The 19516-nt window shown below is 42.1% G+C and overlaps 1 protein-coding gene across 2 annotated transcripts in view; it reads right to left on the reverse strand.

Moving 5' to 3' along the window:
* GPATCH11 (G-patch domain containing 11) overlaps positions 1-19516 on the reverse strand; it is a 43820-nt gene that overhangs the window by 14995 nt on the left and 9309 nt on the right. For both annotated transcript variants that reach the window (XM_075596653.1, XM_075596652.1), the window contains exons 4-5: positions 10437-10557; positions 830-920 (exon numbers count right to left, since the gene is read on the reverse strand). In XM_075596653.1, coding sequence (XP_075452768.1) covers positions 830-920; positions 10437-10557 — 212 coding nt within the window. The remainder of the gene's footprint in view (positions 1-829; positions 921-10436; positions 10558-19516) is intronic.

Consider the following 19516-nt stretch of genomic DNA (forward strand, 5'->3'; position numbering starts at 1 on the left):
CTACCCCTTCCCCACACATCCTTTTATTTTCTGTACCCACTCCCCCCCCTTTTTTTTTTTTGCTTTCCCTCCACCCCCTCCATGTTATGTTCTTATGTTGTTTTGAAAAATAAAAAAATATAAGCTGAAAAAAAAAAATGGTCTTAAAATGGACTATGGTTCATGGTGCATGTGCTTTTTTAAGAACAGCAATGCTGTGAAAGTACCCCCCAGGAAGTAACAGGAATTTAGTTTGGTACACATTGGTGAACATAAAGCTGCAGTCCACCCATTTGTGTTTTGTAGAATTGATTCCAAGGATCACAAGAAAGTGGTATTCCTAGGTGGGGTCGTCCAATAGTAAGCTGCAATGTCATGTTCTGATGACACTGCAGTTTCTATTGGTCTGTTGACAGCAGCCATATTGATTTCCCAAAAGGGACAGAAAAATTGGCACATAAAAAAGGAGAAGCCCCAGTTCCATATCTGTTATAAAAAAAAAAAATTTGCAGCAAAATATGAAGACTGGAAAATCCTGTAAGCTTTAAATGTATGATAATTTAGAAAACGCCACCTGTGGAATTGTAGCACTAAGAGCAACAATGATTAAACAGACGTTATGCATCAATAGGAAGCCAGTTAGAATACAAGATAGTCATAAGACCATGTCCCTTCTGTGAAGCTAGTAACATGGGTAGTGTGGGCAAGGTAAAGCACATTTTGTTCTATTGTCCTCTACAGCAGAACAGTAAGTTGGTAACTGATCTGGAAAGATTCACGCATTCGTGTTATATATACCTGAAGTGGTTCTCTCTGATGGCAATTTACATTGCCGTAGTAATTATCTTACCTTCTGTTCATCTAGCTGCAGGCATGCTCTCTGGCTCTTCCGAAGGTCACCTTCCAACTTGCGTTCTTCTTGTTTATTTTTCAACCTCATTCTAACAAACCAAAAATATACAACAAACAAAAAAGGTTCATGTATTTGTGCATGCTTATGACCAAGGCAATTCATATATACATATAATTTGAACAAGTATTTTAACACAGATACTAATCCGTCAAGTAGCAAAGAAAAAATCTCTGAATATCCTTAGCCTCTATGCAGCCACAAGAGTCTGAAAAATACTGTCTCTGTACGTTCTCTCTACCTACCAATTAGATTGTAAGCTCCTCGTGGCAGGGACTCCTCTTCCTTAATGTTATGTTTATGTCTAAAGCACTTATTCCCATGATCTGTTATTTATATTATCTGTTATTTATTCGATTACCACATGTATTACTACTGTGAAGCGCTATGTACATTAATGGCGCTATATAAATAAAGACATACAATACAATACAATACTGCAGAGGAATACGCTAAAATCTAAAACAAGACGCTAAAAAGAGCAGAGAAGTTTTATATAGTTAGAAATGAATAGTAATTGCATTATTAACACACCTCTCAATCTGATTATTGTAGTAGACAAAGTCGTTAAAATAGTAGATGAGGTTGAAAATAGACAGATGTCCATCAAATTCAACCTTTGTTAAAAAATGCTGGCTGGGATACTCTGTCTATATTTATAGTTATATTGATCCAGAAGAAGGAAAACAAAATAACCCCAGTAAAATATTTGCCAATTCTGTCTCATAAGCGGCAAGGTGAGAATAGAAAAGAAAGCATTATTGTGGAAAAAATAGTTATTTAATGAACAATGATCGAGAGTAATGGGTAAAATTGTTTATTCCAGACTCCAGTGATGGCAATCAGATTGTTCTCTACATTTATACCATTCCTAGGTTTAATTCATTTGGCATATCCTTGTATACCATTTCTTTTTACAAAGATGTCTAATCTTTTATTAAAGATACCTACTGCATATGATCAAAGTCTCCATGAGTAATACAATATTGTATGATTGTCACGTTTGTTACTGCTGTGAAGTGCAATATATACATTAATGGCACTATATAAATAAAGACATACATACATACATGCCACATTTTGAATGCACTCATTGTAAAGAACCATTTCCTTTGGTAACATTTCCTTTCCTCCAATCTCAAGGAGTGCAATTTGGAATGAAAAGTTCTTTGGAAATCTTCGTGTATTGAGTCTTCACCTTGAATATATTTGTAAACAGTAACCATATCCCATCCTAGATACCTCTTTTCTAATGTACATGATCCTAATTTGGATAGTCTTTCCTCAAATATGAAAAACAATCCCTTTTATTAATTTGATGGCTCTTCACACTTTTTGCAGTTCCATAAGTGTTCCATCTTTTGTATTGAGAGGTGCCCAAAACTGTACTCCATCTTAAAGGATCATTTATAAAGATGTAGAAACAGTATACTACACTGCAATAAATTATGAACGGAAAATTAGATCAATGAAAACATTCTAATATTAAAACTGAACACATTTCCACTACAGCTAAACCCCGTTATAACGCGGGTCTCGGGGTCCACCCCGAGACCACCGCGTTACTAACGGGGTCGCGGAAAAAAAAATGGCCGCCACTTTAACGCAGATTCATCCCGCGGGACAGGAGATGGGAGCGGGCATGTCCCTCCGGTCCCCGCTTCCCCCTGTCACCGCGGGACAGCCCGCGGGGCAGGAGATGGGAGCGGGGATGTCCCTCCGGTCCCCGCTTCCCCCTGTCACCGCGGGACAGCCCGCGGGGCAGGAGATGGGAGCGGGGATGCCCCTCCGGTCCCGGCTTCCCCCTGACACCACGTGAATAGAAAAAAAAACGCTATACAACCAGTTTCCGCCAGTTTTCAGCTCCCTGCCGCGCGACCTCCACACCGACGCCCCCACCGCAACGGCAGTACTTTCTGGTACTATATTTAAAAATCGCCACGGTCTGAAATGTAAGTGTCTGTGAGTGTGTGTAAGTGTCTGTGAGTGTGTGTGTCTGTGAGTGTCTGTAAGTGTGTGTAAGTGTCTGAGTGTGTGTAAGTGTGTGCGAGTGTCTGTAAGTGTGTGTAAGTGTCCTCACGAGCCGCACGCGCATGCGCACGGCGAACGTGAGGGGTGCCTGCATAAGTGTGCTGCTTTGGAGACAGGTAAGCAGTCTCCGGAAGACCGCTAACCCCCCCCCCCCCCCCCCCGCCGCAGCACAGGGCCCTCGCGCAGCAGTACAGGGCCCGCCGTAGCCGCAGCGCAGGGCCCCGCCACCCCCCCACAGCACAAGGACTTCCCACCCCGGGCCCTAACACCCACCTACCTGCCCCCCCGCGCTGCACCGGGCCATCCTACCAGCCCACACAAGTTAGATTTTCCACTGACTTGGAGCAGTATATACAGTATTTGTAAGGGTGCATTATTTATTAATACAGTATATAGCTATAAATTGGTCCTTTAGAAGTGGGAATTTTTGTGAGTTGTGATAACTTTTTATATTTAAAGAGTGTTTAATGCTCCTCCTTTTAGTTTAAGCTTGTATAGAATGCAGTGTGTGTGCAGTGTGTGCAGTGTGAGCAATGAGCAGTGTGTGCAGTGTGCAGTGTGCAGTGTGTGCAGTGTGTGCAGTGTGAGCAATGAGCAGTGTGTGTGCAGTGTGCATGCAGTGTGCAGTGTGTGTGCAGTGTGCAGTGAGTGTGCAGTGTGTGTGCAGTGTGCAGTGTGTGTGCAGTGTGTCAGTGTGAGCAATGAGGAGTGTGTGTGCAGTGTACAGTGTGTGTGCAGTGTGTCAGTGTGTGCAGTGTGAGCAATGAGCAGTGTGTGTGCAGTGTGCAGTGTGTGTGCAGTGTGAGCAATGAGCAGTGTGTGTGCAGTGAGTGTGTGCAGTGTGTAATTTCAGAGTTTTGTATATTATGGTTAAGGTATAGGTTTGCATTCCAGTTTGGTATTATAAAAGTCTTACAAAAATGACTGCTAAGAGATAACGGAAAGGCGGGTTGCAGAACTGTTTGAGACATGTGAATGTGCTCACGAGTGATATTTTTATTTGCTGTATGCTGTACGGTGGAGGGTTTTTGTCACTTTTGTTACCCACCATAAGGCTAAGGTCCCGTTGCACGCGTCCGCACGGCTGGCTTGCTTGCCGGCGGCGCGTGCAACTCGCTGTACCGCGATCTGCGGTCTACAGGATACTTTTCTGGGAGCGGGGGGGGCGTGGCCAAACGGGTCGGGGGGGGGGGGCGCGGTCATGACGTGAGGGGGCGCGGCCATGACGTGAGGGGCCGGAGCGGGAGGTGGGCGGGAGTGGAAGGTTTGACAGGGAGGGGGGGGGCGTGGCTTAAGCGGAGGGACCCGCTACTCTTCCCCCCCCTCCCTCCACGGGCTGCAGGTAAGTAAAAAAAACACACACACGCAGGCACTCATACATACATACACACACACGCACAGACAGAGACAGGCACGCACGCACTCATACACACACACACACACACAGACAGAGACAGGCACGCACACAGACAGGCACACACATACACACACACAGACACACACATACACACACACAGGCAGGCACTCACGCACTCAGGCACACATACAGACAGGCACTCACGCTGCTTTCACTCCACACTCCTCCCCGCTCCCCGAAGCCTCTCCTCCTCCCGCAGCCTCCCCTCCCCATTGGCTCACAGCCACACCACGTGACGCGTCGAAGCTAGGAAACACCATTCTGTGGTGTCTCCTAGCGGCTGACGCGCCACAGCGTGTAGTCAGCTGTGCAGCCAGTGGGGACCGGGACCGGCTCGCGAGGATTCCCCTGCTGGTGGGGAACTTGCTACATTGCCGCCCGCGCCAACGAGCGCAGCGGGTCCCAGGCCTAACTTGTGTGGTTGAAACCTTTCCCAGCTTCACATTGCAAAGCCAGTATAAATCAAACTCACACTGATAAGACCCAAAAGGTGGAAACAGCTGTGAGTCAGTTTACTGGCTATGCACTTCTTTAACCCATGCTGTGCTGAAAAGCAATGTAAGGCATAAGCTTATAGGCCTCCATGTTAAAATGGATAAGTAAAAGGTGACACGGTGTGCTCATTTGCATGTCATTTCCCAGAATCCCTGATGGCAGTAGAAGCACTGTATGCTGGCAGATAATGAGGAAAATCAGGGGTGCAGACCTGTCTGAGACATGTGAATGTGCTCACAAGTGATATTTTTATTTGATGGATTATAAAAGGGAAGCCCAAAGCTACATCCAACATGACAAAAATATACAGTGAAATACCTATATATCTCTTGAAAAAAGGATCATCTAGTTAAACCCTTTGGCCAAAGCAATTGGAGTGCTACTGGGCGTGGCTAAATGTATATTTTGCCATGTTGGATGTAGCTTTGGGCTTCTTTGTTTTTTGTTATATACATTTAGCCCATCAGCCCTCCAAATGACACTTATATACATATGTATATTTTATGGGATAATTTGGGGTGTTTTTTAGAGCTTGCTGGGTATCTGTGTGTTTATTAACTTTGTCCAGCTGGTCTCAGCTGTTTGGAGGTTGGTGGCTTCTACCCAGGGTTTAAGCTCACCCCTCCCCACTTTGCAAGTAAGCAGTTCTTTCTTTGACATGCAGCTGGTTGGGAAAGATCCAATTACATCATTCTTCCTCTAACAGTTAAAGTTAAACTGTTAAAGTTAAACAGTGCTCGACACGGGCCATGGGCGACAGGATTTTGCCTGCTGGCGATCCGTGCTGCGGTTTTTACAATTCCCCTGCTTGGGCAAAAAATAAAAATAAAAAATCCCCCTACCTGATTGGACTGACACGTGTTGGCGTGCTGCCAGGACCTTTTTTTTGGGGCGTGCAGCCAGGCTCTATATGAGCTGAGCAGTCAAGCCCGCCCTTCCTTTTCTGCACAGAGGAGGTAAGTAGTGTCTTATGCCCTCTCATGTCTCCCACCTTGTCTCCCATGCCCCCACCTTGTCTCCTATGTGTGTGTGGCCCAGCCACATGCTCGGATCGCCAGCCTTTCCTCTCCCCTCCCCCTCATCACTCCCATCCATCACATGCTCCGGTTAGGTTCTGCTTAGTCTCGCGGGATTTGGAGACAAGGGAGATTTGGAGTGCTTCCTCACCCGCTCTCTCTCCCACGAGCGGCTTCGTTTCTTGTTGTGTTTGGCCCCCCCAGCCCCCTGTCTCCCATGCCCCCCCTGTCTCCGGTGTGTGTGAGTGTGTAGGACACCAGAAGTACCCACCTACCCACCCAGTCACTCACGCTCTCTCTCTGTGTCTGTGTCACCCGCACACTGTGTCTCACGCTCTCTCTCTGTGTCTGTGTCACCCGCACACACTGTGTCTCACGCTCTCTCTCTGTGTCTGTGTCACCCGCACACTGTGTCTCACTCTCTCACATTCTGTGTCTCACTCTCTCACATTCTGTGTCTCACTCTCTCACATTCTGTGTCTCACTCTCTCACATTCTGTGTCTCACTCTCTCACATTCTGTGTCTCACGCTGTCACATTCTGTGTCTCACGCTGTCACATTCTGTGTCTCACGCTGTCACATTCTGTGTCTCACGCTGTCACATTCTGTGTCTCACTCTGTCACATTCTGTGTCTCACTCTGTCTCCCACTCCCCCGTCTCCCACTCTCCCGTCTCCCGATCTGGATATTTTATTTACCCTATATATCTTAACTGCCCTATACCTACACCCAAATAACCTATGCTGCTTTCTTCCAGATTGTACTCAAGCTTCACACGAGAGATATTGGAATCCCCCCTAACACAGAAGACAGGTAGGGAACACCTCCCCTCCAATATATAACATTGCGGGAATGAGGGTACCTGGACATTGAAGGACTGTGGATCCAAGGCGGGATTGCTGCTTTAGAAATTGTGAAGCGGGGGCATCCAGACACTGGTTAAGGGGTTCAGGAAACTATTCATTCATATCTGGCTTTCTCCCCCCCCCTAGATTACTGACGTCATCCGACACACACACACACACACACACACACACACACACACACACACACACACACACACACACACACACAGTAACAAGAACTAATTGTAGTAAAGTATACATATAATACAATAAACTTATGTCAAAAACGAATGTTATTAGTTCTTACTAGGAATTTATTCAATTTCTTTTTTAAAAAGGTGGGGCTAGGGTGGGTAGATTTTTTGGTTCAGCAAGTAGATTTTTGGGTGATTTGTCAAGCACTGGAGATAAATAAGAATTTTAATCAGTGTTAGGACCTGCAATATTTGGTCATGCCTTGAAGTGGCATGCAGGCTTAAAATGCTTTGGCCAAAGGGTTTAACTAGATTACCCTTTATTCAAGAGATATATAGGTATTTCACTGCATTTTTTTGTCATGTTGGATGTAGCTTTGGGCTTCTTTGTTTTTTGTTATATGGATTATAAAAGGGAACTATTAGGACTGGTAATTGAGCCCGGAAGAAGCCCTCCGAGGGAGGGGACGAAACACGTGTCGGCCCTTTTATCAGATTCAGATCAATGGCTGTGTCCTCTTGTTTTTAATTGTGGTTTATATATTTCCTTTTATATATAATTTGATGTGAATTGATATTTTTGAAATCGCAATTTTTGAAGAAATATTATTGCTGTATTTCATTTGTAAGGGGAAATTGAGTGCTCATATATTTTGTTTCATTTTGTAAGGAGTGTGTTCAAGATTCATGAGAGTACAGTAAAAACGGAAATGTAAAAGGCATGTTTTAAATATTGCTGTGTAGTGGAGACAGTTGTGAGAAAACACACCTGTAAAAATGCAAATGGTGAACCACACTTTGCATACCAAACACATTTATACTGATCCTACTGCTAAAAAAGGAAGTCAAAATCAAGAACCTTTTATTGGACAAATTATGGACACGTTTCTACGACCACCACTTAATTCCTTTAGAGCCATATAGGTCTGTACCAAACTGCTCTAACATTTATTTTGTTTTGGAGTTGGTCAAAAAGGCCAAATTAATCTATTACTACCAGAAATTATTTGACATAACCTCTGCATTTTTATTTTAAGAAGTGTACTGTACACACTTGTGTTCATTATTTGCCTACTTTTAAGCGTTGTCTACATTGTCTGGAATCGAAGTTGACTGATATGTCAAAATTCAGAGAGATGTAAAGGTCAGAGTTTTGTGTTCTTATATTATTTTAGTGTTCCACAATGTTCACCTTTAATTGTTTCGTTGTCTCGCCCACATGCAATTTACCACAGGGACATTTCAATAAACAATGCATTTACTGTCAAACAATTTTATAGACAATTCTTTGTCTTTCAAAAGGAAATATAAATATGCTGCTTTTAATCTTGCCCTGGGAGTTTACACTGTGAACGCAGGAAATAATAATCATTTACTTTTAATAATGCTGACAACGTACACTAGTCTGTACATAATAAATACCACATAATTGGCACGAGTGAAAAATTATTTTGTCTATAAATTTAGCATAATGACAGCCGTAGTCATCCCCTTCAAAGTCAAACATATAGGACTTTATGAAAAGAGTTTACAGCTGTGAGATCTGCTCAAAACATTTACAGGGATCCTGTATGTATATAACAAAAGACAAGAAAGCCCCAATGCTACAGCCAATATTACAAATTATTCAGTACATTACGATGTATTTTATCTATATTCTTTTGTCATAAATATGGGTCATTTGTTCAATACTTTGGCCAAAACATTTTAAGCCTACCACCACGTCAAGGTAAAACCATTTCAATAGGTCCTACACTACGAATATTATACAGTCTCATGTATTTCTCCCACTTTCATACATTGGGTCACTATCCTTGTAGAACTCCAATTGACAGAAATATATATACAATGTAGTGAGTTTGGGTTTTGAGTTGGCTAAGACTGTATGAATAAATGTAGAAGTGTTACCTTATAGTGTAGCTAATAGTGTCACAAGCATCATTATTACCCAAGAATTACAGAAACCCCAATATTGATGTTATGTAAGAATGAATGTCAAAAAGTACATGAAGTAATTACTACCGGACAACTACTATATGCACACACTTATAAATGCACTTTTTACTAGCTGCCAGAAAGAACTGTCAATAGCAAATGGCAATATAGAACATCCCCTACATTGAGCAAGTCAGTACATCTCTGCGCAGTAGGCTGAAAAAATTAGATTGAATAGTCCTCAAGGCAAAGATTCTGCTCAGCATACTCGTAAACTCAACTAGTGTGTCAATCTGTGTCCTTTGTCAGAGATCTGCAAGGCAACATTATCTATTTATAACGGACAAACGTTGCACTGGGGTTTCTGTGTTGCCTTTCTCTAGATCAATATAAACAAAGTATGAATATTGCATCTACTTAGAATTTAGCAAGGTTGAACATGCTGTATGTCATTTTTATTTTTATTTAACAAACTACTTTAAAGCAGAAGCTCCCACTGCTCTTTTTTTCTTTTAAAGCATGTTAGCAAAAAAGGCTATTTTTTTTTTATAGCTCCGAGGACACTCCCGGCTCCCTAGATACATGCCAAGAAAAGTAGCGCATTCCAGTCCCCTTCAAATAAAACAAAAAGGCAGTTTAAATCTCCAAGGTCGATAGGAAGCCGCAAGTGCATCCTTTGCGGCTTCCTATTGGCCCGCATGACACAGGGAATTTACAAACCAAGAAGCACCGACAATACCTTTACAAGAATACATCTCCAGGAATCCGGGAGTACCCTGGAGCAGAAAATAATTGCTCCAGGAATGCCCTGCTACTCCAAAAAAAAAAAAAAGGAGGTGGGAATACTGCTTTATTTCTGTATAGTGGTATTACGCATGTTTTAATAGCAAATTATAAGCATGCACTATTGGCCAAAACATGGTTTATTGATATTTTGAAACAGGAAAGTACATATGTTTTAACCAGTTGCATTTAAGATGAAATACAGCAGTAGTCATTCTAAAATGTACATTTCGAGCCTGCGAATGTGCCCATCATTTGTAGCAACATCTCAGCAAGAAAAAGGAAGTGGCAAATTGATAAAGACTGTGCACTGTGCCCATGGTATTAAAGGGGTTAACAGTGCACAGCCACAGAGAGACAGCAAAATGAAAAAAACAAAACTCTATTTATTGAAAAAACATCATTTAAAAAGGAGATATGGCGCTCTCCTTAGCGTTTCGTACCCAGTGGTACTTTATTAAGGAGAGATTGGATCTTCACAAGCGGCTGCACGCCATTCTTGGAAGACACAGATTCAGGGTGATAGAAGAAGATTTGAAATGTGACCGTGTATTTTTTTTTTGTCTAGAGACATCCCAATGAGGCTTTGAGGGGTGGATTCAGTTTCACCAACTCATTGGTTTCAGAGACCACCTGTCCCTTGCCATAATCATTAGACTCCTCACTCTTTATCATTAACACATTTTTGGAAGTTTGAACCTCACCCCTTTTTCTCTCTTTTTTTTACTGTATCTCCACTCACTATTATCAGTATATGCATACACTGGTGATCCAGAACTTGAGCACCCAATACCACTGCTTTTTTGTATCTATTACATGGAGAGCATTACCTGAAATGATCTGCTAACTGCTCCTCAGCTTGTTTTTTCATCCGAATCTTCCGCCGATAAATTTCTAGGTTTTCTTCTGCTTTCCTTTTCTTTACTTCTTCGTGGCCAATGCCGCTACGATCTATTGGTAATTGTAACACACTGCTTATTTAATTTAATATCTATATATGACCAACACATGACTGGATATACATATGTCCCTTAGATGGTGATATATATACTTGCACTTACAGTTTTATATATTTATATTCTAATTAGGTGTTTTGGGGTTTGCGCTTTCTTCTCCTGCTACTCATATTTGTATGCCTACACACATTTTCCCTCTATTTAAATATACACACAATAATGAATACAATATTTTACATGAACATATAAATGCTGCATATGTATACACACACACACACACACACACACACACACACACACACACACACACACACACACACAAAGAAACTGCATATATTCAGTGTAGGTACTTGCAAAACAGAGTTTACCTTGACATGGTTGGCAGGCTTCAATAATGTTTTGAACAAAAGATGCAACCAAATGATTCCTTTGTTACACAGACTTAGGTTCTAAATGTAAAAATGTCACTAGTTTATTTTAGTCCATTTGGAAGGAGTGTAGGAATTGTTCTTTGTTCTATCTATCCATATGCCTTTGTGTGGCGAATGCTATACACACACTGCCCCCTAGTGAATTCCTCGTGTGACATTGACACGTGACTCATGATAGAAAGAGAAACAGCCAATAGGAAAGGCTGTGGTAGAGGAGGGACTAAGAGGTACAGTAAGGAGTCAGTCTGAGTTGGAGCCCGAGTGATCTCAGGACCTACGTAGTCAAGTCCCATCTGCATGAAGACCCATCAAGGAGTAAAGAAGGCTACCAAGATGCAAGGGATAGCATTTCCATAGAGAGAGCTGAGATGGTTTGTCAGAGTTCAGGACGAGCCCCACCAATTGGGTAACAGGTGCAGTGAATAAAACAAAAAGAAGGGATCCTCCGATACAGACAATGGTACCGAAGGCTTTTCGAAGAATAGGCCTGCCATGGTTACACTAACAGAAATAAGAAATCCAACATTGTTCCGGCACCAACACACAGTCCCCCTCATAACAAAGGGACACAGGAAGATATTGATACATGACTGTGCAGTATTTGAACACACTGTAATACTATGTACATGATCCTCCGATTGAAGATCACGTTTATGTCTGCCTATCTGTGGTAATAAAAGGTTTATATAAACACGTTTGTTAGTCAAGGCCAGGTGTCGTCTCCAATTATCTGACTCTTTTGGACGCATGCTCGGTACGTGGGTTTGTACTGTTATAACGGGGAGTAAGAGACTTAGGCCCCCACCTTAGTGTATAAAACCTAGTCTAAGGGAAAAGAAATTGATGTTACATGGAAACCTGTGCAATCGGGACAGCGCTTGGAGGTTATATGTTATAGATCAGGACTCAGGATACTGTGAGATAACGTGCACCTTAATCCACAAGACATCTTCTGGAGATTAATGACCATTTGGCTGTTCTGTCTTGAGTGGGGATACGACTGTTGGATGTCACCATGGAAACCGCTCTAAAGGAAGGAGCGCATGCGCACATGCGGAGGAGATTGAAGAGACATTTATTCTCTCTGTGAGCCACTGTAGGCTTGGGGGAAGGATATTTTGGCGCCAAGACTTAAAACAAACACTATAAAATGCCAGTGTGTACTACACTGGCAGAGGTGGAATAAAGGTGATAGGCGGTCACTGCGAGATGGGAATCAGCCAAACTTGAAGTAAAATCAGCTTTATTGAATCAAAGTGCTGGACATCACAGAGAGAGAAACTCTCGTCATGGGACTTTATCAAAGAGTCTTTTTGATAAAGACTGTCAAATCTGATAAATCATGACACGGTGTAATATGTCATGTGTGGTTGTTCATCTGCGGTTGTATTTAACTAATTTTAAGACCTGCTAAGGAACAGATGATTGTTATTATGTCCTGATATGTAAAACCATAGAATTCAAAGAGGGTTCACTTTCTTTTTCTGTGTGTGTGTGTGTGTGTGTGTGTGTGTGTGTGTGTGTGTGTATGTGTGTGTATATATATATATATATTTCCATTTGCTATATATATACACATATATAATAAAAAAAAACAGAAGCAGGGCACGGACAAAACAAAAAATAAAGGTAAAGGGAGGGTGCACACTGTCCAAAAAGATACAGAAAAAGGAAAAAAGGGACAGGCACTCATATATGCAAAAAAGTAAAATTTATTGAGTGAATTTATTAACGTTTCGGTCCCCACTGGGACCTTGTGTGCATCCATATATACATAAAATAAATGAGTGTTTCTTCACTGTGGCGCAATTCAAAATATTTATACCCAACTAAGAGAACTAGAGGCACTACCTTTTGAATGGGACAGATTAACCTCTCCTCACACAGATGTTGTTCTTTATAGCAGGACAAAGGTCCTAGGACCAAGTTTGTGGTAAAATATTTTATATAAATAGGAGTGCTAAACTCAGGTGTTGTTTCATACAGTAGGTAAAACTAAACAAGTAAGAATGACCCCACAAAGCATACGTTTTACAATTACATACAGCAAGAGACTTTAAAATTACAATCTAGCCACCTTAGCATAACAAAATTATTATTTGTATTTCTTTCATTCTGTTTACAGAAATTCTAAACTGCTTAAACTTTTGGAATTGCACATGCTACCTGCCAAAGTTTTCCAAATTGCAGTAAAATACTATTCTATACTATATAATAATGTTCCCCTAAATACTATAATTTGTAAAACCAGGATGACATTTTAGCCTTGCTTCAACTGAAATGCACAACGGATTGAACTTAATTGTCCAAAATGTAATAATTCCAGTTATTTACCTTCATTATAACCGTTTTATACCATGTAATCTTTTTGCCCCATAATTTTCCACATAAGGTAAAATACATGTTTAAAGACCCACGCTTTCAGATGGTTAATACGCAGAAGCTGTGAACAAGCAATTATTTAACTAGTATGGTCATTTAAAAATGATAGTGGGGTACCGATATTGAACACAGTATAAAGCATATAAAGCATAAAGATATAGCAGTATCCTAGCTAAAAATAGTACTTAAAGAATAATAATCTGATCTCTGTGAGCAGATTACATTAAGTAGTTGCCCTGTAAGGCCACGGATCGCCTTCAGTCCTGGCAGAGACTGGTAATAATAGTTTAGATCTCCCCAGGGTAAGTGGTCTGGCAAGAGGTTATGAGCTTCCTTTCTAGATGGGTCTCTATGTTTATGGAAGTGCTTGTAGATTTTTTTGTGTGAGAGTGATTGTGTAAGGGAGCCTTGGGGGTCCCTCCTCGCCAGCCACAGGCCCTAGACTCTCTCAAACTTAGCGACTTTGTCATTTAGAAGGATTGTTAGTTTCTCCATCAGGAAGATGTGCCATATTCTTTTTTCTACTTCTAATATTGTTGAGCATTTTTGTCTCCAGGAGGCCACAATACAACATCTTGTTGCCGTGAGTATATGTTTCATTAACATAAAGGCATGTTTCGCGATATCTTCTTGGCGTTTATTGAAAAGGGCCTGCCATGGACTAGGGACAATCCTAAATAAACTAAATATGAGGTCATAGGCCTGTTTCCATAAAGACTCCACATCAGGACATTTCCACCATTGTACCCACTCTCTTGCAACCTCTAAAGAAAAGCGTGGATTATGTTTTGTACATTTTGTGTAAGCCTGAGAGGCAAAAGATATCACTTGTATATGACTTTATAACCGTTTTCTTTTGTAATAGCGTTAATTAAAGTGATGGCTAGTTTGTCCCGAATCTCCTCCAACTCCAGGACTTCCCTAATATCCTCCTCCCATTGTCGCATAAAGATGGGCTTTGTGTCTGCACTACTGGGGATTATATGTCGATACAATATGGAGATCGAGCCTGTGTTCAAGGGACTCGTTCTACATATAGACTCAAAAAGGGTACCATTGCATGAGGATACTCCTAGAATTTGTGAGCTAACAAAATGTCTCAGTTGGCGGTATCTGAAGAGTTCCCCTTAGGCTGCGTGTATAGTGCGTCGATGTCGACACGACAGGTGACATCACCCGTCGCCACCATCGAAAGTTATATTTCGCCGTGCGGTGGCGTCTCGGGTTTCCGGCCACTTGATTGGTTCAATTGCCGTCACATGACGTGACAGCCCTTGAAAGAAGAAAATTTAAAACAACTTACCGTCATTTTCTTTTCCTGGAACCATGGCAGTGGGCACATAGTTACCCTCCCTATGTATGTCTAATGCCTATGTGCCCACTGCCATGGTTCCAGGAAAAGAAAATTACGGTAAGTTGTTTTAAATTTTCTTCTATCCTGATCACCCTGGCAGTGGGCACCATTGGGACATACCCAAGCAGTGAAAATGTTTAGGGAGGGATACATCAGAATGAACAACACCAGTTAATGCCTTATCAGTTTGACCTTTATTAATACACCTTACACTTATTTCACTACAGATTCTAACACTACGACCAAAGCTTGCGTCAGCTAATGATTGTACATCTAGTCTGTAGTATTTCAAGAATGTATTGAATGGGGACCAGACTGCCGCTTTGCATATCTGTCCTGGTGTAGCCTGGGCTTCAAATGCCCATGAAGTACACATGGCCCCTGTAGAATGAGCTTTAATGTTCAAAGGTTTATCTTGTCCTTTGCTTTCATAAGCCTTTTCAATACAAGACTGGGAAATTGTTGTCTTTGATGCTGCTTGACCTTTCTTCGGTCCCTCTGGAATGATGAATAGTCTGTCTGACTTTCTAATATGTCGCATCCTTTCCAGGTACACTTTTAGACATCTTACCACGTCTAATTTGTGTAGTCTTTCTTCTTTCTTATTCTTTGGTTCTGGACAGAATGACGGAATCACAATTTCTTGATTCATATGGAACTGTGATACAACTTTTGGCAGGAATTGATGTACTGGTCTGAGAACTGCCTTGTCTTGATGTATGACTAGGAATGGTTCCTTGGCTGATAGAGCCTGTAGTTATCCCACTCTCCTTGCTGAGGTGATTGCTATCAAAAACGCCATTTCCCATGATAACCATTTTAAGCCTATCTCCTGTATAGGTTCAAACGGAGCTGCTGTTAGTACATCCAATACCAGGGACAAGTCCCATGTAGGTACCCTGTTCTTGATTTGAGGCCTTAACCTTTTAACTGCCTGGAAGAATCTGATGATCAATCTTTCCATTGCCAGATTTCTTTCCAACAAGGCTGATAGTGCAGACACCTGTATTTCCAATGAGCTAAGACTGAGACCTTTCTCAAATCCTTTTTGCAGGAACTCCACTATTGATACAATTCTAGGTGAAAGGAAATTTTCTTTTTCTTTTTCACACCAATCGCGAAAGCAAAGCCAGATTTTATGGTATACTTTCGATGTGGAACTTTTCCTTGCTTGTAAAAGGGTTTGGATTGTTTTGTCTGAACAACCTTTCAGTCTCAATGTTTCCCGCTCAATCGCCATGCCGTCAAGCCCATTGTTTGGCATTCGGATGACATATTGGCCCCTGTCGCATCAACCCTTTGCGATCTGGTATGTGCCATGGTGTATCTACTGCCATATTTACCAAGTGTGTGAACCAAAGCCTTCTTGGCCAGTAGTGTGCTACGAATATCACCTCTGCTTTGTCTTCCCTGATTTTCCTGATTGTTTTCGGAATTAGGGGAATTGGAGGGAACAGGTATGCCAACTTGAAGTGCCATTTGAAACAGAGCATCTGTACCTTATGCGCTTGGATGAAACTGTCTGGCACAGTAGTTCCTTACCTTGCGGTTTTGGTGTGTCGCCATGAGATCTATGTCTGGCTGACCCCATCGCTCTACCAGTTCTTGAAGCACCTGTGGATCTAATGCCCATTCTCCTGGGTATATGATGTTCCGACTTAGAAAGTCTGCTGTGACATTTTCTAGTCCTGGGATATGTATGGCTGTAATTTCCGACAAGTGGCACTCTGCCCACAAGAGGATTTCTGCTTTGAGGTTCATCAGCTTTCTGCTCCTGGTTCCTCCTTGTTTGGCTATATACTTGACAACTGACCTGTTGTCTGATTCTATTTTTATACAACCACCTCTTATATGGTCTTGGAAAGCTTCTAAGGCCCTTTGTACTGCTTTTAGTTCCAGCAGATTTGATGGAAGATGCTTTTCCTGGTTTGTCCAGGTTCCTTGCACCAATGTTTCTCTCATCTGGGCACCCCAACCTGCGTTGCCCGCATCTGTTGTAATTCTTACCCAGTGCACTTGTTGTAGTGTTAGTCCTTTTTCCAGGTTTCGGGTATCTTCCCACCACTTTAATTCCTGTTTTGTGTGTGGGTGTAACAAGATTCTTTGTCTTGTGTCCTTGTGCTTCCCGTTCCATTGTTGCAGAAGTCTCATATGTATTGCTGCCCATTTTGTGATGCTTAATGTTGAAGCGAATTTCCCTAGGAGCGTCATGCATTCTTCTGCTGAAGTCCTGGTAGCTTTCCTGAGCTTCTTTGTTTGCATGGCTATGTCTTGCCTCTTTGCGTCTTGTAGTCTCACTTCTCCTTTTGCTGTATCGAATTCTACCCCCAGATATCTTAACAGCTGAGTGGGCATGAGATGGCTCTTGTCTCTGTTTATTAACCAACCGTGGTGTTCCAGGAAGGTTATTACCATCTTCTGGTCTTGCTGGAGTTTCTTCAGACTCCTTGATTTTACCAGGATGTCGTCCAGGTATGGGTATATTTCTATCCCTCTTTCTCTCATTTCTGCCACTAGAGGGGCTAGAACCTTTGTAAACGTCCTTGGGGAAGTCGCCAGACCAAATGGCAGTGCTGTGTACTGACAAAGATCTTGATTTACTGCAAACCTTAGGAATCTTTGATGTCCCTTTGCTATGGGCACATGTAGATAAGCGTCTTTTAAGTCTATCGCCACCATCCAGTCTCCTGGTTGTACCTCTTGAATAATCCGGTTCAACGACACCATCTTGAATTTTCTTATTCTCAAGAATAAATTTACCTTCCTTAGGTCTAGGATTGCTCTGTAATCCCCTGTAGGTTTTTTTACTAGAAAAATCCTGGAATAAATTCCGCTTCCTCTGTCTTCCTGAGGTACCTTCTTTATTACTTCTGCTTGTAATAATTTGTTTAAAGCCGAATTCATCTGCCTTCTTTTCCTTGGACTGTATATATGTTATTACATCCATATTTCTTCTTGGCATCTCCCTGAATTCTATACTGTACCCCTGACGAATGGTCTGTAATACCCAATTGTCCTGTATTGTTGGGGCCCATGTTGCAGAAAACTGCTTCAGTCGCCCTCCTACTGACAACTGCTGGGCCCTCTGACCTTCATGTGGATTTATTCTTTGTGAATGATCCTCTTCCGCCACGAAAAAGCCGGTTCTGGCCGCCCCTCTATGTTGTTTGTCTTGGGAATGACCTACCAGGTCTATATGCCTTTGCTTCTTTATACTGGTTTCTATTAGCCTGTTGGAAACCGAATCTTCTGGCTCTGTTTTCCTGAGGTAAAAAAGTGCTCATACCTCCTGATGCTTTTGTTATTATCGCATCCAGTTTGTTACCGAAAAGGAACTCACCTTTAAATGGTAATCCACACAAGCTGTTCTTTGATGCTGTGTCAGCCATCCACTGTCTGAGCCATAAAGCCCTTCTTGCTGATACCGCCATGTTCTTTGATGCTGTGTCAGCCATCCACTGTCTGAGCCATAAAGCCCTTCTTGCTGATACCGCCAGCGCCATAGATTTGGCTGCTAATTTTACTGCATCCAATGAGGCTTCCGCTATGTAATCTGTTGCCCATTTTACTTCTGACAGTGCTTTAAGAATAGCACTTCTTTACGCCTTTGTCTATTGCCTCTTCAATGTTGGCAATCCACACTCGCATAGCCCTTGCTGCTGACGTAGTTGCTATGGCAGGTTTGTAGGATGTTCCTGCGGTAACGTATGTTTTTTTTTTTTTTTTAATACATAATCCATCTTCCTATCCATAGCGTCCTTCAATGACGCAGCTTCCTCTATTGGGATTGTGGTCTTTTTTACTATTCTGGAAATAGCAGTATCCACCTTTGGGCTGACCTTCCAAAATTTTACCTCCTCTTGTAGGAATGGATACATCTTCCTATACCTTTTAGGCGTAAATACTCTGGCGTCAGGTCGAGCCAGTTCCACCTGAATGAGGTCCTTAATTACTTGATGGATAGGAAAGACTCTACCTTTTCTTTGTCTCGCCCCAAAAAGTTTATCCTTCTTGTGGGTTAACTCCTCGGTGTCTTCTAGTTCCAATGCCTGTCTCATGGCTTTGATGAGTGGATCCACCATTTCTACATCAAATTCAGATTCCTCCTCCTGAATATCTTGATCTGATGAATCCCTTTCACACTCTGATATCTGAAAACAATCAATGTCAGACTCATCTGATGAAAAACCTTTCCCCTTATTCAGACTGGTTTGGGATCTAGATCTTTCTGCGCAGGGTTAACAGCTTGCTGGACTGCCGCATCAAAACTCTGTTTAACAGCCTCCTTCATCAATACAAGGAAAGTGCTCATTTGTTCACTGGTATCCCCTGCAGCTGCCTTAAGACAATTTTCACATAATTGCTTCCCTATTAGGGCTGGTTTCTCACAAGCTGAACACCATTTAGTTTTCTTAGCAACCTTTATTTTATGTTGCAGGGATTCCCCTGTCCCTTTTGAAGACCCTGCTTTTGGGAGGGTAACCACCGAACTATATTATAAAAACAAAATAAATACTAAACATACACCCTAATGTATATAGACCATCTCTCTTTCCCATGTAGAACTAAAACTAAGGACTCACCTAGTTTTGGGAACTGAAGTTTTGGGTGTTTCCATTTTCGAATTCATTTCCAGCACTTGGCTTCTCCCAGCTGAGCGTTCCATGCTGCAGCTCTCACACACACATACACACAGTGTGTTCGTCGCTTTTATGACGTATCAAGTGTCTGTGCACGCACCTGCCGGCCGGAACGTGACGCGCGCACTCTCGTGCACTGTTCCCTGT

The sequence above is a fragment of the Ascaphus truei genome, chromosome 4 (assembly GCF_040206685.1).
Source record: "Ascaphus truei isolate aAscTru1 chromosome 4, aAscTru1.hap1, whole genome shotgun sequence".
In the NCBI taxonomy this organism is placed as follows: Eukaryota; Metazoa; Chordata; class Amphibia; order Anura; family Ascaphidae; genus Ascaphus; species Ascaphus truei.